The sequence below is a fragment of the Natrix helvetica genome (genome assembly GCF_964273705.1).
Source record: "Natrix helvetica genome assembly, chromosome: 1".
Taxonomy (NCBI): Eukaryota; Metazoa; Chordata; class Lepidosauria; order Squamata; family Natricidae; genus Natrix; species Natrix helvetica.
The window spans coordinates 72,766,367-72,782,572 of record NC_138548.1 but is presented as its reverse complement, the minus strand read 5'-3'; the positions used below and the strand labels follow the sequence as shown (position 1 = coordinate 72,782,572).

General features: G+C 37.7%; 1 protein-coding gene across 1 annotated transcript in view; it reads left to right on the top strand.

The window, feature by feature from the left end:
- The first annotated feature begins 8,353 nt into the window (after nt 1–8,353).
- Nucleotides 8,354–16,206, top strand: part of LOC309393725 (cytosolic phospholipase A2 zeta-like) — a 28,525-nt gene continuing 20,672 nt past the window's right edge. The window contains exons 1-7 of the mRNA XM_081956220.1: nt 8,354–8,526; nt 10,334–10,406; nt 11,994–12,130; nt 13,442–13,567; nt 14,158–14,198; nt 15,213–15,255; nt 16,071–16,137. Of these exons, the coding sequence (XP_081812346.1) occupies nt 8,416–8,526; nt 10,334–10,406; nt 11,994–12,130; nt 13,442–13,567; nt 14,158–14,198; nt 15,213–15,255; nt 16,071–16,137 (598 nt within the window). The 5' untranslated portion in view covers nt 8,354–8,415. The remainder of the gene's footprint in view (nt 8,527–10,333; nt 10,407–11,993; nt 12,131–13,441; nt 13,568–14,157; nt 14,199–15,212; nt 15,256–16,070; nt 16,138–16,206) is intronic.

Here is a 16,206-nt window from a genome sequence, read left to right as displayed (position 1 = left end):
TTCATATTCAAAGCATTTAATGTGCATAAATGTAGTAAATATGTCATTTCTGACTGTAATGGCCTTGTGTTCTATATCTTAATTTTTTTTAAAAATGAAGATTGGCTGTGTTTTTAGAGACTGAGCATATGTTGAAAGTAAAATCAATGAGCCATCGTAAAACTGCCAGAAAATACAAATCAGACCCTGTCTATACATACCCTGTAATGAAGTGAGCAAGTGGGAGCTTTTCTTCACTTGAAAAATGATATCTCGTTTTATTAATCATTTTGATTCAGGATCACTTTATTTTCTTTCAGTGTTTTTCTGTTCTCTGGACTATGGGAAGCATCTCAGTTTCTACTTACAAATGTATTTTTTGAAAAAACCAACTGATTTATGTTTCTCAATCACCTCCCTAAGCTGACAAAAAGAGTTAATTTTCGGATTTTGATGATGCATTTAGTAACCATTTAAAGTTATGATTGCATTGAAATAGATGACTTAAGACTAGTCCTCTTCAATGGGAATGCATGTGGGCAAAGGATTTAAAATTTACATCAATTATAACTTAAAAGGGTTTTTAAATAAAATGATAAATCATTGGTATTTAGCATGTGATAAATTGTCTAGACTTAATGGACAAAGAACTTGAAAAAAATGGAACTTCGTTGTTACACATGTGGATAGCAGTAAGAATACTTTATTTTTAAAAAATGGACAGGTACATTAATGAAGTATGCTGTATATTATATAGTAATATATTTTGTAGTTTACGAAAACAATGTTAATATGTTCATATCACACATCATTAGAGTCATACATCGTCCTGTGCCATGGTTTTGTTTTGATTACCTTGTGTGAACTCAATCATTGTGGTTTAAATAATGCTTTATAATTTACTGAATTATGGTAACCCAGCCAATTGTATTTGGTTCAATAAACTAGTTAGCGCATTACGATTTAATGTGGTGTGTGAATCCAGGCACTATTGACTTAACTGATCTCTAAAATTAATTGAACCTGTTATTTAAATATACCTGTGAAATATAGAGTTCTTACAAGTATCTACTGAGTTATAAGCAACATTCCATTATTTAAATGTAATTTATAATTATTGAGGTAGTGATTGCTTAAGGCAAATGTTAATTTTAAGCATAACAGAAGTAGGCCAATATAAATGAACTTGTATAAATTATTCAATATACAAGTTCATTTATATTGCTAAAAGTTTCTTCTTCGGGATGTATTGACTAACTTGGAGGGTCCCTCTTGTAATGCATTTGTTATAACTTCAAACTTTATCTAATATTTGAACTTCTCCAATGAGGTCATTGCTCCCTATAAGATGGGGATTCATCATATTGCACTGACATGGTGCAAGTATTAACATGTACTTCTGTTCCTTTGTCACATGGGAAATTCTTGAGTGAGGTAACAGTATTACATTTATATTACCATATTTTTCGGAGTACCTTTTGAGGAAAAAAAGATGCACCTTTTTTCCTCAAAAAAGAGGCTGAAAATCTGGGTGCGTCATATACACTGAATACAGCATTTTTTTGCCTCCTGAAACCCCGCCCCCTTCACCAAAATGGCCATGCAGAGCCTCTAGGAAGCTTTTAGAGAGCTCCTGGGGGCTGGGGAGGGCAGTAATGATGTTGTCCCCCCCCCAGAGCACTCTGCAAGCCCCCTAAAGGCTATTCAAGCCTTTTTTGGGGGAAAAATGGACCCATTTTCGCGAACAATGGGCTGTTTTTGGGAGGTTTGCAGAGTGCAAAAACTTTTTTTTTAATTTGCCTCTCCCGCCCGCCCCAGAGGCCCTCGGGAGGCTTCATGAGCTTCCCTGAAGCCTCCAGAGTGCAAAAACCCGGCCCTACGGGCAAACTGGAACTTCGGGAACGGACTTCCGGTTTGTTCAGAGGGTCGTTTGACTGCTCCGGAGGCTTCAGGGAAGCATCCTGAAGGTCCCTCAAGCCTTCGGAGCGCTCAAAATGACCCTCCGAGCAAACTGGAAGTCACTTCCGGTTTGCTCGGAGGTTCGTTTTGACTGCTCCGGAGGCTTCAGGGAACCGTCCTGAGGGTCTCTCAAGCCTCCGGAGGGCTTCCAGGGGGGCGGGGGAGGCTGTTTTCACCCTCCCCAGGCTCCTATAAAGCCTCTGGAGCCTGGGGAGGGTGAAAAAAGCATGCAAAAAATGGGGGAGAGCACCTGTAGTGCGCGCATGCGCACAGGGTGTTGCGCATTGCATTATGGGTGTGGCACGCCTGCACACTACCCCCATGCACTCCCCCCGCTTATGGCATGCGAGCCAAAAAAGGTTTGCCATCGCTGCTGTATACAGTCTCTATAGCTTTATCAACTTCCTCATTGCATTTGTGAGGAAAAGATACACTCTTCATATTATCATAATGGTACAAAAATGAAATTGGACATACTTAAAAAGTTAAAGTAATGTTTTGCAGCCTCTAGATTTGTATATAGTTTTTTTTAATGTAAGCAGCAATTATTGCTGACATTTAAAAAATACAGTTTGCTCCCCACCCTTGTTCTGGCACCAAGCCACCAGAGTCTCTTTGGATAGTAAGATGGATGGTGTATAAATGAAATGAATAAATAAATAAATGAAACCCTGATTAATCTTATTTCTGATGTTTGGATTTTGTTGAATAAACCACTACACTAACATTTTATTTTGTATATTATGTATTTTGTTTTATAGATATGCTTTATATTGCTATTGCTCGTTTGTAATTTTGTTTGACTACGTGTTTTTAAAATGTTTAGTAAACCACTCTGAAGAAAAAAAAAGTAAAATAATATTTTTGAAGCAAAGAAAAAAATGAAGATAAAAAATGTTCTGGATACAGAATAAAAAGGCACTAAATATGTATAATTTATTAGAATGTTTCTATTTTTTTTCCATTTGATGACTAAGATCAGTGCAAGCTTCTGATCTTCCTCTATAATTAGCTTTTGTTTTGTTTTAATAGAAGAAGTGTTTTATATGATATTCAGAACATTTAAGGCTGTGAAGGCTTACATTGGCATTTGGGACTCAGGTTGCATTTTTGTAAGATCGGTGTTGCATATTCCAAGCAATCTATGAAGTTATCCACACTCCATAAGCAGTTCTGTTAGCATGCTGGACATTTTTTTCAATTCCAATTTAGCATGATTCCTTTATCTCCATTTACTCCATAAAACAATTAGGTTCTTGTACTTTAACCTAGTGATGCCATCTCTTGTGTTTGATAGCAAATGGAAGGTAGCAAATCTGACTTTGAAATAAATAATTACTTGACTCATTTCCAGAGAGCTTTGTCGAGACCTACTACATAAGCGATAACGTTGTTTCTACTCAAGATAATTGAAAATAAAAATTGAAATCCGTTGAGAAGTACCTTGAAGAGCACATTGAAATAGGCACAGATAGTTTACCAGGTTTAAGTGGCTGAGGAAAGCTTGCTTAAACATTATTATCATGCCAAACCACTTGTTGCCACTACCATGACCTGAGAATCGTTCTTGACCTCAGCAATTTTTAAGACGTGGACTTCAACTCTCAGAATTTCCTAACCAGCCTTGCTCTAGATATGCTCCTTTAGGAGGAATGCAGTGACTTCAGAACAGGTTGAACTCCATTCTGGAGGTCCACTTACAACACCTCCGTTCTTCTGGATTTAATTCAACTGGCTCAACTGGCTTTATACAACTCGTTATTAAATTGAAACACCAGCTGAAGGAATTACCTCCTGAGTTCTATGGCTAGGAATAATATACGTATATATGTAACCTGAATCCTTGGTGTTTGAATGGTATCCAGTTATGAAATCTTTTCCAGAGAACTTTCAGAGGAATTGCTTGCCATTATCACTGAAGAAAATGCATTAAAAAAGATAGCTTTGAAAATAGCTTTGAAAATGACTGTGAGTCACCATGTGTAATATCCAGTTTGTGCCATTTCACAATTCCCTGAAAAATCAAGGCAGTGAGTTCACTAAAGAATTTATTACAAATCCCATCCCTTTCATGGGTGGCTGACTGCATCCAATGCTTTTGGCTTTTAAATAGGGACGTCACATTCAGGTGAAATCATTTCCTAAGATCTTAAGTTAGATATTAGCTATTGATAAGCTGATTAAGAAATACTTGCCTAACTCATTCGTTGTTTGGCAAGATGACTTTTTGAGCTACTGAATACATTTATTTACAGGTTACAATGTGGATTTGAACTTATATTTTCTTAAAGAAACAGTTATTCCTTGAATTGCATTTGCTCAAAAAGAAAAAAAACAACTGGTGAAACAACAGCTCTTTGAAAATACCCCTCATTCAGTTTTGGACTTCAGACTTTGCTCATGTACTCCTTTGTGTGTGTTGAAAAATTGAGAAAACAATAATAAATGTCCCTACTCTAAAAGAAGAGATCTGATTTCTTCTTTCTTTTCATCCTCATTGTAGCATATTTTTAATGGATTTGCCATCAAGAGTTGGCATTCCAGTATTCCTGGTATTTGTGGCTTTCTTTCACTCATAGCTTTTGGATAGTTAACATTTTACACTGGAATTCAATTTTCTGATTCTTTTCTTAAGCCCTACCGTATATGTAAACACTGATTAATGTCTTCCAATTGTCACTTAATTATCTGAGTTCGGATTCCACTGTTTAGGTAATATATTGTTTCTCATACAATGCAAATTTACATTGGAGAGTTGTTGAAATGCTTATTGCTAACTTGACACAACGCTGTTTCGTGTGCAGGTTTTTTTTAGTGGCTGATGGCTGGGATGGTCTAATTTCAAATGAGGTTGCTCAATGATCTTCATGTCTTAGACTGCTTTGTTGCTGTTTTTCTCAGGCTATTGTCTACCATGGTACTGTATTTAAATAGAAGATATACATTTTATAATATCTGCAATACCCTTACACATTTTGGAAAAGATAAAGAGTTAAAGGAACAGTATAGGTTCCAAATCAAATCTAAATATTTCTTAGCTTAGGAATTAGATAGTTGTTAAAAGTTAGCATCTAAAACCATAAGATTTAGAAAACTATCATATTTACTTGAATGGGATCACTCATGTTTTATTCCATGGTTTATTTAACCAGATTCAATCTTCACTGGATTGGTGAGGATTCAGCCTGCTCATACGGCAAAAACAAATTGGTAGCTGTGGAAAAGCTCTGTGGGGGCCTAGATAGGGAAAGTGTCCCTCCTATTCCTATTATTCCACTTAATAGATTTTGATACTATCAATCATGGTATCCTTTTGAATTGAGAGTTGGAACAGTAGTTCTTGCTGTAGCTCTATTTTTTTCTGCATGAGTTTCTAGCTGATAAGGGAAAAGAGTTATTGAGCCCATGACTGCTACACTGTGAAATAATTCAGAGCTCAGATCTTTTCCCTGTGTTATTTAATATCTTTTTGAAGCCACTAAGAAATGGCATCTGTTGGCTTGGGGTGAGGTACTGTAACATCAGTGTCTGATGATATTCAATTGCACATCATTATCCCATGCTGCTCTGAAGATTCTTTGGGGGCTGAACTGATAAAAGGTTGGATAGCAAGAAAGAAACTCATCCAAAGTTTAAGATGACTCATCCATAAATATTTTTGCACTCCAGAAATTTCAGATCTGGTCTTTATTTAAGAAGAGGTGACACTCCTCCAGAAACAGCAGGTTTGTGTCACTATTTCAATTCTCAAATCCTTGCTACCAAACCTTCAAGATTCAAATTTGGATTATAACAACCTATTAAAAACACAATACAAATGTATCAATGGTGGGTTCCGGATCCCAGTGCAACAGGGCCAGGCGTCCACCACATGCATACGCGCAGCATTTGTACAGTGTGCACATGTGTACTTTCTGCCCGCGATGCTTGGAGTGTCGCGCAGGTGCCATATGTTCCGTACGCATGCGCAGAAGCACCAATCAGTTCGAATACAGGTCGGGCGGGCAGGCAGGCGGGCCCTCCGGAGCACTGTACTGGAACGGTACCTGGTGCTCCCAGCAGGCACCGGTACGCCTGTACCGGGGTGTACCAGTCGTATCCCACCACTGAAATGTATGCAGTATTAATGTATATAACAATGCTGGCAAACCTTTTCGGCACCAAGTGCCCAAACTAGAAGGCGCATGCATACGTATGCATGTGCACACGCCGGAGCACCGGAAAGCCAAAGACCAGCTGGCCGGGCACATGCACATGCTGGCCAGCTAGTCTTTGCATACACCGGAGCACCGGAAACCAGAGAACAGCTGGCTGATTCACATATGCCTATTTTGGGGGAGTTTTAGGCTGTTTTTTGGGCTGTTTTCAGGCCATTTTTCAGGCTTTTGGGGGCTGTTTTTCAGGCTGTTTTCAGGTCCTTTTTAGGGCATTTTTGGGCTATTTTCAGGCCGTTTTCTGAAAAATAGCCCCCCAAATGGCCTTTTTTGGGCCATTTTTCAGGTCGTTTTCCAGCACTCCAGCACCCGTGAAGACCAGCTGGCCAGCATGCATGTGCATGCCAGAAACCAGAAGACCAGCTGGCAATGGCACACATGCCCACAGAGAGGGCTCTTTGTGCCACCTCTGGCATCCGTGCCATAGGTTCACCATCACAGGTATATAATGTATATAATGCAATATTAGTGCAGTATCAGGGGTGTTCAATTTAATTGCATAGAATGTGAAGGATGTGGGTTTTTTTCATTTTATAGAGCTTATGTATAATGAAGATGATAGTTTTGTTGTATGAGGTGCAATGACAATAAAATACTACTACTGCAATAAACAAAAAAAACCCACACAATACCCACAAAACAATCAATAATATAATAGCTAATGTTAATTAAACAAGGACTAAGGGTGGCCAATAAACACACTCACAGGAAAATAGTTCTTAAAAACCTCATCACAGCTTTTTAAGAACTAGTTTTTAAGGACTAGGTCATCAAGGAGTAAGACCAGTTTAATTTCTAGAAAGAAGTGAGTTTTAATATAAATACCATGACTGAAAATAATCAACCATCCCGATGGTCAGCCATTCCTCTTCAAAAAATGGGATACCATGAGCAGCTTTTCTTGGAAGACTCTTGGATCAGTTAAAGCTTGTTGTTATAACCTGGACTTTATGAATAAAAACTATTTTGATTGCTTTTTGGAAACTTTAGTGAAAGCCAATGCAGATCCTGCAATACAGGATCCATGAAATATTATTATGAAGATTGGTGTCAAATCAATAAGCAATTGCTATATTTTGAACCAATCCCAGAGGGTTTTTTTATCACATGATGATAAGATTATTAATCATTATAGGTAAGTAAATTGAAGGTTATTTACTGCTGCTTGAATAGCAGATAGAAGCTGTGGCCAAAGGTTCTGTGTCCAGCTATGGCTGTAAGTAGATAAAGAAGGGTCAGCAATGGCAATTCATGCTTTGATCACCATGACTGGGCTAGTGCAACAAACTATATGTGGTTGCCTTTAAGATGACTTGAATGTATCAACAGGTACAGAATTCAGCAACCAGACCTCAAATCAAGGGAAATCTGCAATTATAGAATAACAACTATTTTGTGGCCATTATATTGGTTTCCAGGAGGCTTCCATGCCTAATTCAAAGAGCTACTTATCCCTTGTACAATATGGTGTCTAATATATCAAGGGCTGCCTTATGCAAGATAATCTCTGTCTTCCCTTATTCAACAGCCTCAAATCCCATTCTGTGAAACGTAAAAAGCATTTGGGCCAGAAGGCAGGACTTCTCTAAGGTGGCTCACTCACGTATGGCCTCTTTCCAGGTACACTTGTCCAATTCAGTTCTGGTCTTCTGGGAAGCACTGAAAACCATCCCAACAACGAATAATAGCCAACCTTTTAGTTACATTAATCCTATTTAGGTTTTTTTTCTTTTTTAGTGAAGGTTGGGCAATGCTGTGATTTATTGATGGACGCATTGTACAGCGTTCCTCTCAGAATCTGTTGATCCGGACAGTTCGTAAAAGTAAAGTAAAATAAATGAAGACATTCTTAATTGTGTACGTGCGCTCGTGCGTATATGTACGCACGAGAACACCTCGCGAACGCCGCAACGCTCCTGTCACCTTGCATTACTATCTCACGAATCCAAACTTCCGGGGAGGCGGCTATTTTGTAGGAAAGGTAAAACCCCGCCGCTGCTAAAGTTGCCCAAACTCTGGAAAAACAAGTTTTACCAAGGAGGAAAGAAAGTGAAAGCCCCCCCCCCCGCCGCGTCCCTTACGCCGTCTCTGCCGCTGAAGCTTCCCCGCTCAAAACCCAGCGTGCCAGCCTCAGCGGACCCGCACTTGCTTTGCTCGAAACCACGCCCCTCCGCTCCCCTCCCCGTCCGCTCCTGGAGTCCTTGGCCGCGAGGTGGATCGAGAACCGGCGGGTCCCGAAGACGGAGGCCATCCAACTCTCGTCATGTTCCGCCAAATGCTGTTGGGCCGGCTGCCGCCCCGAATGTTGCCCCTCGTGGCCGCAGCCCTCCTCGAAGGGAAGGAAAGGAAAGAAACTGGCCTCTATCACTGGCGGGTAATGTGGGCTGTGGTGCGACGGGCAGCTTTTCCCAAGCAGAAGACGGGTTAAGAAATTGGCGGCCGCGTCAGTTCTTTCTTTCTTTCTTTCTTTCTTTCTTTCTTTCTTTCTTTCTTTCTTTCTTTCTTCTTTTTCTTCCTTCCTTCCTTCCTTCCTTCCTTCCTTCCTTCCTTCCTTCCTTCCTTCTCGCTTTCTCTCTCTCTCTTTCTCGCTCTCCTTTCTGTCTTTCTCTCCTTTCTTCCGTCCTTCCTTCCTTCCTTTCCTTCCCACCTTCCCTCCCTCCCTCCTTCTCCCCCCCCCCTCGCTTTTTTTAAGTTGAAGGAAAACGATAAAACTGAGGTAGCCTGAGAGAAAGGCAATAAGCCTTTAGGAGCAAGCAAAGGCTTCTTCTTTTTTAAATCCGGGAGAGTGATCATAACGCAGCCGGTCTCGTTTTGGCTTCGCGCTTTCCCCGAACTCCCTTTTCATCTTCGCCGAAGGTTGAGCCTTGAAGAAATTGGGCTGATCCCACTCCCCATTTTAGGCGAGCGAGGTACGGGGATCGCAGCCATAAACTCTTCACCCCGAAGAGATCGGCTACTTCTTTAGTTGATCAGGTTTTGTTTGCTTACATCAAGTTGCTAAAGATTACATCTTCAGAATTTAGAAATACTTCTGAAGGATTTCATCTGACACAAGTTGCATGAGGACTGCTGTTGAAGTCAGCGTGTCTAAACCTGACTTTGACTCTTCTACAGCCTCCACTTGTTCATAATTTACAGCCGGTGCATTTTGAATACTTCCTTATTCCCGTACAGTTTTTATTAGATAAATTTGGCAGCTTCATAATCCTTCATAATTCATAATGTTCAGTACAGATTTCCTTTTTTTTAATGCTGACTTCAATGAAAGCTAATACTAGCCAATAGTTTTTAGGCAGATTCCACCATAAGTTGTTGCTGGCCTGCCTAACCCTAACCATTCTTCTCAGTGGATTGCTGGGCTCCCTGATGTATTTGCTATTCCCAATAAAGGGAATGAAATTGAGACATGAAGTGGTGGTGGTGGTAAGGAGGCTTATCTTTTTTCAGACCTTTCCCAGGATCATAACCGTGTTACTTTACAAAAACAATAGGAAGATTTCCATCTACCATATCTGATAGCGTTCAGTATTATTTGGTAAAATGATTGAGTAATCATAACTTTCATTGTAACTAAACAGTATATAAATGGCAAAGTGTCCCTTAGGTTAAGATTGACTTTCAATGGTTGTATGAATGGAAGTATCCGTAAAGTTTTCTTAACAGAAGTATAGGAGTGGTTTGCCACTGACTTTTTCAATGTTCCTGTTTAGCTTCAAAGTCTCCCATCCTGATACCAGTGCGGTCTAACTATGCTTATTTTTACGGGGGTGGAAGGTATTACTTAAATCTGAAGATTTCTATCTGCTTAAGCAAACTCTTGAAAGAAGTAAAATAGGTATGGTAAAATATAAACAGAATTACTGATAGGAAAGTAAATTATGAATTCATGGCCACTAATAAATCCAAGCAATATTCATGACTATTGCAATATGCCATATAAATGTCCTTGCCTGGGATTTTAAATAAATGGCTTTTAGAAACCTTTGAAGGACATATATCCACTTGATCTATTTCTGCTCGGCATGTGTTTAAACGTCGGATGGTGTTAGGTAAAAATAGCAAGGGTTGATATTGGAAATACATCCATGTGTGTTATTTTCTATGGAGAGGTCAGTAAGATAATTAAGGTCACCAGATATAGCAGCCTTGCATGTTAATAATTGGATGAATTATTTTTGCAGCGTGAAAAGTACCCTTATTACAATCTCACTGTAAAAGTCCTCAGAGCCAGGAACATTAAAGGAACAGATTTGCGTAAGTATTTGGAGATGTTTAGTTTCTTATTTGGATGCACCTTTAGAATATATTTAGTAGAAAACCAACCATGATCAGGGATGAACAGTTCCCTTAACCAGTAGTGCTAATCATAGCCAATAGTAAAGGATAAGTATTTTCCTGGGATTTCACAGCTGTTGTGTGACCTCAGGAAAAGGCAAAGCTTTTTTAAGAAGCATTAAGAGTTGTACCATGTTGTGTGTGTGTGAGTATGTGTGTGTGTGTGTGTGTGTGTCTTTGAATCAGTTTTGAATTTTCTGGCAATTGTCTGTGCTAATTCCTGTGGTGTTTTTGACAAGGTGTTCAAAAGTGATTTGCCACTGCCTGCCCCCAAAGGCTGAGAGAAAGTGAGTGGCCCAAGATCACTCAGCTGGCTTTGTGGCTAAAACAGGATTAGAACTCACAGTCTCCCAGTTTGTAGCTTGAAGCCTTAACTATACAACCAAACTGGCTCTCTGTTTATTTTTTGGGCAGTCTATACGGTGAAAGCTCTCTTTTAGCATATGATCTGAAGTGTAGTATAGGAATAGGGAAGCATTTGTAGTCTGAGAATTGGTTGAACATGAAGGACGTCAGATACTATGTACAGGAATAAACATGGTTATTCTCCCCTAAACTTAGTCTGGAACATGAATATGGTGTAATACTTTTTAAAAACTTTTTTTAAGCTATGCCTTTTCCTGTAAGAATAATCTGACATTTAAAAACTGCAAAAATGTATCTAAATACAGAATAAAGTGAATAGGTAAAATGAAAAAAAAATGTAAATGTGATTTATATTTTATTATTCATGCTTCTAGACCGCCCCCTCTCCCAAAAAGTTTTATTACTTAAATATGCCTTTTTCTGATGCTCAATATAAGCCATGGGGAATAAATGAGAAATATAATTTTTCCCTATAACAATAGAGTTGCATTATGAGGCAATATTTCTTTTTGACTAATAAACATGAGAATTTCAAAGAATATATTTTAAACATTTTAAAAATACTCAATTTTTCTATTCTACCTATTAAGAAGTTACTCACCGTGGCTTAGAATATATAGAAAGCATAAAAAAACATGTTTAATACTAGTGAAAAGCAGTATCAAAAGCAGGGACCTACAATTATGAGTGAATAAATATAATTAATATAACCAATGCTTAATTAAGGAGAATTATTTTCTATTGTCAGTAGAATACAATAGATGAGGAAAACAAAACTGTAATTGGTTGGATTCAAAACTTTTGAAAGGTCCACTAGAAGCAAAAGAGAAGTTGAGTTCTCTCCTTTTCTAGTTCCAGGAAAAGATAATCTTACAAGATTCTGTAAAACTCAGCTTCAGTCTAAATTGAACAAAATCCAGACAAGTGTGATCTATAAATTAATGAAGATTGAATCACCATCTACTTAAACATTATTCGCAAATAGAATGTGACTGCAAGGTATTTAAAAAGGGATTTGAAGAGTTATCAGTTTTCAACTATCCTTTTAGACTGGTCTGTACAAATTAGGAAAGACCAAAAGTAAAAGTGGATGACTTTCCTAATTTAACAGTCCTATCCATATCTGTCCTTTTCATTTAGTGTCCAAAGCTGACTGTTATGTGGAATTGCACCTGCCAACTGCATCACCTGTTATTTACCGAACTCGAGTTATTGACAACTCCAGTGATCCAGAATGGAATGAAACTTTTCAGTACAAGATACACGACGCAATCAAAGTAAAGGATTCCACTCTTGAAATGGAACAATAAGTAGAAGGGGAAAAAACTTATATTTTTGGAGAGCAAAAAAGTCCAAATAGAAAATCACATATCAGTAGCCTCCAATACACTCCTCTGGCTTTGGTCTCTTGTTACTATTTCTCACATTCAATTTTCCACTACAAAGTTACTCTTGGTGCATGTCATGAGCCATTATAACTAAGTCAGATAGTCCTAATAGGTCAGGGCTGTTCTTAAAAGCAGAAGAAAGAATCAGAATCAGAATTTGGCCTGTTTATCCCAGCAAAATTCATCCTGGGTTACACACACCGTTTCACCATCTCTTATTGGCCTAATGCTTTCAACTTTCATCTACGTAAGTCCAAGTGCAAAACCACCTTAAAGGTAAAGGTTCCCCTCACACATATGTGCTAGTTTTTCCCGACACTAGGGGGCAGTGGTCATCTCCGTTTCAAAGCCAAAAAGCCAGCGCTGTGCAAAGACATCTCCACAGTCATGTGGCCGCCATGACTAAATGCCGAAGGTGCACGGAATATTGTTATCTTCCCACCAAAGGTGGTTCCTATTTTTCTACTTCCTATTTACATGCTTCTGAGGTTGGCAGAAACTGGAACAAGTAACAGGAGCTCACTCAGTTACGCAGCGCTACGGATTCGAACTACCGAGCTTCCAACCTTTCTAATCGAAAAGTTTAGTGTCTTAGCCACTGAGCCACCACGTCCCTCAAAAAAACTACCTTACATAAGTGCAAATCCACCTGAACAAGGCAGAAGAATTTATAGCATACTGTGTCTTAAAAAAAAATTAACAGAAAAGTTATTCAACACACAATTAGGTTTACATTCTGATAACATCATAGACTATTATGATAGAATAAACTAACTTAAGACTTCAATTTTTGCTACAAACCAGAAAAAACAAAATTTCCAAAAAACAACTAGCCTAGTTCATCTCCTTAAACATATTGCAGATAATCAGCTTGCCATACGGTTAATATAGGAAAGCTTGCCTACTTCTAAATATGACATGTAGTGCAGAAATGCAACAATTATGATTTAATTATTTTCTTATTTTTATCCACTCCTACTTATTAAATTCTGCAGAGTGGAGTGGGATGGCATATTAAAATATGTTCTATTAAAAAGCCCAAATCTATAATGGAGTATGTAAAACTGGCAATTTGTATATTTTTTAAGCTCAAAACATTTTACTTTTTTTTTCTTGGAGCATCAGACTGTACTGTCTTTAATGCACAACATTCTTTCTCTACTTGCTACCTTTTTGTCCTCTTGGTCTTCTTTTTTTTAGAACACTCTTGAACTGACTCTGTTTGATGAAGATGTTCTTATAAGTGATGAGCTTACTTCCGTCGTGTTTGATGTTACAGGGATTCAGGCCGGCCATTCACTGAAAAATACTTTCAAGCTAAAAGAGGTTAGGATTTTTTTTGTTGCTCAGTGAATTAAAAAAATCAGGTTTAAACTTCATTTTGCTTCTGAATACTTAACATTGGCCATGACTAATGAATATTTTAATCACATTAGCTGTCTTCCTCCTGTTGCAGGGAACAATCTATAGCTGAATAATATAATTTTTTAATGACTTGATGCTTGGAGAACCAAATAGGATCCCTCAATTTGGATGTTCATTTGCATATTTGGAAATTATGGAGCCCTGCCTACAATTTCTTCCCCAAAATTTTCTATTGTTGGTAGTTTTTGGATTGACTTAATTTTCAAGGACTATAAAACTGGAAATGTCTTCTTCACTATGTGAAGTTTATTTGCACTTTTTATTACCTTTGCAATTGATGTTGCACAATATATTTGGCAGACAAATGAAACTTCTGCTAGGTATTTTTTTACTGAAACCTTATTTTATCAAATTTATTTTAATGTTTGGATAGAGCACCCATGAAAATTATGCAAATATATTCAGAATTATATCTAGTCCTTTAGTCTAATGTATCATTATTATTATTGTTGTTGTTGTTGTTTAGTAATATAATATCTATTTATCTCCAGGATAAGGAAGAATTGGATGTAGAATTTTTTATGGAGAAAAGGTAAGGACTGTTGTATTTTCCAGTCACACAGTCTAGAGTTTTAAATTGGGAAGTGCTCTAATAAGATTAATAGGACTAATTAATTTTGAGATTTTTCAAGTCTCCTGAAGTTCTCTTCTTCCCCGAAAGGTATTTGAGCACACAATCTTTATAAAATAGAATTGTGAAGTGAAGTAAACAGAAAGAGACGTGTATTACTTTTTTGGATAGGAACAGTTTCTGTGCAGAAGAAGCTCCTGATATCAAGTCAAAGTACCTTGTTGAAATAAATTGGTCTTTTTTTAGCTTTGTCAAAACAGATTTGTTTGTTAACAATACCTTGTGCAGATAAAACTTTGTGAAAAGAATGGAAAAATATGTTTTTTTCCTCTTCAGAGACAAAAATAAGCAGTACCTTAATTGCTTGTAAATAGCATAGGATTCCTATTTAGGACTTCATAGGACTTCAGTGCATCTCATGTATCCTGACGGGACTTAATGGAGTTACCATTCATGGGAAACAACTATCTTAATCTTAAGATCAGTGGTGAAATTAATTTTTTTTTACTACTGCTTCTGTGGGCATGGCTTGGTGGGCGTGACAGGGGAAGGGTACTGCAAAATCCCCATCCCCCCACACACTCCAGGGGAAGGATATTGCAATATCCCCATTCCCTCCCCACTCCTGGGGAAAGGATATTGCAAAATCTCCATTCCCCACAAGTCCTGGGGGAAGGATATTGCAAAATCTCCATTCCCCCCCCACTCCAGTGAAATATTACTGCAAAATCCCCATTCCCTCCCGATCAGCTGGGACATGGGAGGCAGAGAATAGATGGAGGCGGGGCTAGTCAGAGGTGATATTTACCGGTTCTCTGAACTACTCAAAATTTTCACTACTGATTCTTCAGAACTGGTCAAAATCTGTTGAATTTCACCCCTGCTTGAGATATAAATGAAAGAGCTCAAAAAGTAACAGAATAATTCATGTAAAATATTTTCTTGCTGTTCATGGTAATATTTTTATATCCCTAGATCTGATCCTCCTGGTGAAATTATTACAAATGGGGTCCTGGTGGTAAGCCTCTATTAAATTGGAATAGTGCCCACTTTATAATTTTCATTTATTGTGGCATTGTAACATTAGAGCTTGTAGTCTTGACGGTAGAATATTTCTCAAATTCAAAGCATTCTTCATGTGCTGCAACTATTAAAATCTTTTGTCAAGTGCTCTGAAATGTATAAAATTCATAGTAAGAGTATTTATTGTCATCAACAAAGGAAAACCTGTAATTTTAACAAAGCATGACAGAATAGTAAATTGATTACAAAAATCCTCTCCAGTTCTTTTATATCTCCATATAACCTCTTCTAGATTGATTAGTCTGTTCTGGAAAATGTCTGTATTAATAAAAAAACAAACAAACTCTGGGACATGATTTATTTGAATAGTCAGTTCACTTAGAATGGCATCCTTATTAAGCTTCTCAACAGACTCAGCTGCCATAAAACAAGGTGAAAATCATTGCTCTACAAATGAATTTCCCAAGAAACTGAATTATATTTCATACAGATGCAGAAGTAAATAGCCTTTTTCTCTGAAGTGAATGGTATTTTAGTAGGCTTTTTCCAAATGCAAAACATTGCATTGTGTTACCTGTGCCTGATAGCTATATTTTTTTGAAGTGCAAAAAACCCGAGAACAGTAAACATTATTTCCAGTGATCTTTAAACATAATTAATTAGCTATACGGTGGAAAAACACACTCATTTTACATTCCCAAACATGACAATTCAAATTATTTTTTCTGCATTAATTATTCTAGGAGTTAATCGAATGGAGATCCAGTTTCCAAAACCAATATTCATTCCTGATTATTTCTTTCCACACAGGCTTATCCTTGCCTTTACTTGCAAGGGAGAATTAACAATGATCAGAATCCAAAGATGAGAGAACAAGGTAGGTCTGTTTTGTTATGTTTTCTCTTTCCTCATAATTTTCTGCTAAATAATTCATTAATCTGCTTGT